This window comes from Octopus bimaculoides, chromosome 21 (assembly GCF_046866305.1).
Source record: "Octopus bimaculoides isolate indiv1 chromosome 21, ASM4686630v1, whole genome shotgun sequence".
Taxonomy (NCBI): domain Eukaryota; kingdom Metazoa; phylum Mollusca; class Cephalopoda; order Octopoda; family Octopodidae; genus Octopus; species Octopus bimaculoides.
This window is the reverse complement of record NC_142948.1, coordinates 21,429,829-21,434,346: the sequence shown is the minus strand read 5'-3', so window position 1 is coordinate 21,434,346 and position 4,518 is coordinate 21,429,829. Positions and strand designations below refer to the sequence as shown.

Sequence of the window (4,518 nt, the reverse complement as noted above, 5' to 3'; positions counted from 1 at the left end):
ATTGTAGTCTTCTGAATGTAAAAGGAATGTCTGCTCCTGATGCAGTAAGAGGAATTCTTGGAATAAAGACGTCATCGCCTTTAGCACATCCAGAAAGAATGGTAGCCTCGATAACGTGTGACATCATTTTCTAAATAATGCTCATCTGTTATGTTCGGGTTAAAATTTCATCAACATCAAAAATATATGAATTCTCATGGGAGTTATGGCCGTTATGCAAAGAATTTAATTTCCAAATTTCATAAAGATCCATTCAATACTTTTGACGTAGTTTTGGATAAGAAAACAAATGACTAATGTGTGTGTTTGTGTGCATGTGTATGTGTGTGTGATGGGTGTATATATGTATATATGTGTACATATTACATGTACATCTATATATATATACATCTACACATATGTATACATATACATGTATGTTTAGATCTATATATACATATATATATATGTATATATATATATATATATATATATATATATACGTGTACATCTATATGTATACATATACGTGTACATCTATATGTATACATATACATCTCTCTCTCTCTCTGAAAGTATCTGTCATTACAGTATCGAAATGGTGTACATATACATGTATATGTATACATATACATCTCTCTCTCTCTTTCTGCCTCTCTCTTTCTGTCTCTCTCTTTCTCTCTCTGTGAAAGTATCTGTCACTACAGTATCGAAATGTGATTGTTTCAGTTAGTGGAATAGTTTCATTTTTAAAGTGAAAGTATTTGACATGAGTGTTTTTGTTTCACTTTTGACACGTAATACTTAAACAGTAGAGGAGATATTATGTTGCTGTGTGCTCGAACTCTGCAAGAAGTTAATAATTTTTTTTGACTAAAACACAACTGGAACCCTAAGTAAGGCATGTGTAAAATTTGAATGAAATTGGTTGCGTAGTTCTCGAGTTTTAGGGATTCACACAGACACAGACAGACAGACACACACACATTCTCATTTTTATATATATAGATATCATCATCATCATCGTCATTTAACGTCCGCTTTCCATGCTGGCATGGGTTGGACGGTTTGAGTGAGGAATGGTAAACCAGATTGCTGCACCAGGCTCAATCTGATTTGGCAAAGTTTCTACATCTATGCCCTTCCTAACACCAACCACTCCGGGAGTGTAGTGGGTGCTATTATGTGCCACCGGTACGAGGACCAGTCAGGCAGTTCTGGCAACGACCACACTCAAAAGGTGTTTTTTAGGTACTACCGGTACAGGAGCCAATCTGGTGGCACTGGCAACGTCCATGATTGGAAAATGTAACATGTCTTGAATGGCACAACATTGCAGAGTGGGCTATAATAACTGTTATAATTTAATTACCCATAACCTGATATAATAATAATATTTCGGAATACAAAAATTCCTTCTTAAGATATCGCTAGGAATTGATCAAGTCACTGCTATATATATATATATATATATATATATATATATATATATATATATATATATATATATATATAAAACATCATCATCTACATCATTGTTTAACGTCCACTTTCCATGCTAGCATGGGTTGGACGATTTGACTGAGGACTGGTAAACCAGATGGCTACACCAGGATCCAATCTGATTTGGCAGAGCTTCTACAGCTGAATGCCCTTCCTAACGCCAACCACTCCGGGAGTGTAGTGGGTGCTTTTACGTGCCACCGGCACGAAGGCCAGTCAGGTGGTACTGGCAATGGACATGCTCAAAATGGTGTATTTTACGTGCCTGGCAACGATCTTGCTCGAATGACTTTTCACGTGCCAGGAAGGCGACACTGGTAAGGATCACGCTTGAATGGTGCTCTTAGCGCTCCACTGGTACAGGTGCCATCACGATTTTGCTTTCGCTTGCCCCAACAGGTCTTCGCAAGCGGAGTTTAGTGTCCAATGAAGGAAAGATACGCATATATATATACATATATATATATATATATATATGTATAAATATATATATATTTTTATATTTATATATATATATAAATATATATACATTCGCCATGATAGATTGCTAACTCCTACACACATTTTTTCTCTCCTTTTTTTCTCCTCCTTGTTTCTCTCCTTGTTTCTTTCTGTGGAAGAGCGTAGGCTCAAAACATTAAATACTTTTTCAATTCCTGAGCGTTATACTAATACATCTGTTTGCTTTCTACACCACCTGTCTTCATCTGTTGTTTTTTTTTGTGAATTCTCCCTATATATATATATATATATATATATATATATATATAGATAGATAGATAGACAGACAGAGACAGATAGACAGACAGATGAGACAGATAGACAGACAGATGAGAGAGAGAGAGAGAGAGAGAGAGGTAAAGTACAAACACAAACCCTTCTGACATACAACAGAACATTAAGAGATGAAAATGTCAAACACACATAAAAATTCCAAAACCAGGGATTTACACAGACAGAAACAAGTTTATTCATTTATTTATTTACTTCACCACTACCTTCCCCACCACCACCACTATCATCCCTTGCCGACAGGAAATATTTCTGATCTTGGGTCAACACATCTATAGGGACCAGAAATCAAATAAAATGAAGACCTTGTCATGTTGTTTCGTTGGGAAAATATAGCAAATATTTGAGAAGGACCTCTCTGTCCCCATAAATGGAATATTAAGGAACCCTGTCACTAACAAAGCTGCTGGCGCCTCCCCAAGGGTTTAACTAAAATATGAATTAAAATATAGTCTTGGGTAAACATCCCCTCTTGCATGTGTGTGTGGATGTATGTACACACACACACACACACATATATATATATAAAACCTCATGCAGACACACATACAGGAGATATAGAGAGAGATAGTGAACAGAGAAAAGAGAGATAGTGAACAGAGAGGAGAGAAAGAGAGAGAAGAGCATGGATGAATGAGTAGAGAGAAAGAGAGAACCAGAATGAGAAAAGAGAGACAAGAAAGAAGGAGAGAAAGAGAGGGAGAGAAGGAATGAGAAAATATAGGCATGACAGAGGGAGAGCGAAAAAAAGAGAGGGATAAAGAGAAAGTGAGTGGGAGACAGAGAAGGGATCTTAAGACATTGCTATTCCTTTGGACACTCTTCTATACATAAGGAATATGGTGAACAAAGAGGAATTCTATGGACACAAACTCTATTCTGCCTTCTCATTGATAATGGAGGGTAGAGCAGGGTGGAGACAAAGATCTTCATTTATATTTTATGGTGGTGGGGTGGTCACACATATGTCAATTTGATAATCTCTGTTCAGGGTCCAGTTAAAAAAGTACCAGTGAAGTACCCAGGTCAAAATAATATTCATAAAAGCACTCATGATAGAAATGGGATTATAACAGATCTTCATTGCTAAATATTGTTTCTCAATTCCTCTTCTAAGTTCCTCTACATGGTCATTTTACTTGCTAGAAACAACAGCCAAATTACTCTCAAATTGTACCCTATGATCTTCAAAAAGGCAGAATACCTTAGATAATGTATTCCTAGTTATATTCCTATGTTTAAAAATAAAACTGGATGACAAGGTTGGAATGTATTTGATCACAGATCAGCTTGATCAATGCAGATACAGGGTTAAACAGTAGGTTTGTTTTCAAAGAATGGTTCAATCCAACACAATACGTCAGATCTCGCCTCACAAAAATAAGACACTTCCAATATAAACTGGGTGATACATTAAATCTACTTCAAGCCAGTCTCTCCTTGTGTTATTTCTGTCTTCCTAATTTCATTCATATGGTCTGGGTTGACTGAGGGCAATAGCAAAATGGATTTCCCCAAGGTGCCACACACTGAGATTGAACCAAAGAACCTATGGTTTCCAAACAAGTTTCTTAATTATTCAGCCATGCCATGGTGACTTTATAGAAAGAATATCCTCAAGTCCAACCCCTAAACATTACTTCCTCAAGCCCTAGAACTCATAGGGCTGGTTATCCAGTTTCCATGACATATAAGTGATTAAGATCACAACACTCCCCCTGAATGGGAGACCAGGCCATCAGATTGAGTGGACTGGAGCAATGTGAAATGAAGAGTTTTGCTCAAGAACACTATGCACTGCCTATTCTGGGAATTGATCTTGCAATCCTGAGTGCAATACCCTGACCACTAGGCCATGCACCCTCACTATATAAAAAAACAGCCAGACCTGTGCTAAATAAATTACAAAAAAAAGTATAAGAAAATGATAAAAACAAAAGTTTTCCACTTACTGTGCCCATAGCATCAAATGGTTCGACCGTGATAGAGTCGGACCCAATGTCCACAATGCGACCCAACTTGAAGCCATCCATATGGTGTGGGACCCATACTTTTTTCCCACCATCCATGGCAACCTAAAAGCAGATAAAGAAACAATGAGTGAGATTTAAATGATACAGAATAAACATTATGAGTGATGTCACATGAATATTATAATTATTGTTGCTATCATATACATTATTATCTTTATCAAAATTACTATCAGCTGGCAAAATTGTTAGCATGTTGGATATTTCTTCTGGC

The 4,518-nt window shown here is 36.7% G+C and overlaps 1 protein-coding gene across 4 annotated transcripts in view; it reads right to left on the bottom strand.

Moving 5' to 3' along the window:
- LOC106870296 (unconventional myosin-VI) overlaps positions 1-4,518 on the bottom strand; it is a 180,409-nt gene that overhangs the window by 83,725 nt on the left and 92,166 nt on the right. For all 4 annotated transcript variants that reach the window (XM_089338913.1, XM_089338914.1, XM_089338915.1 and 1 more), the window contains exon 2: positions 4,227-4,349. In XM_089338913.1, the coding sequence (XP_089195039.1) occupies positions 4,227-4,349 (123 nt within the window). The remainder of the gene's footprint in view (positions 1-4,226; positions 4,350-4,518) is intronic.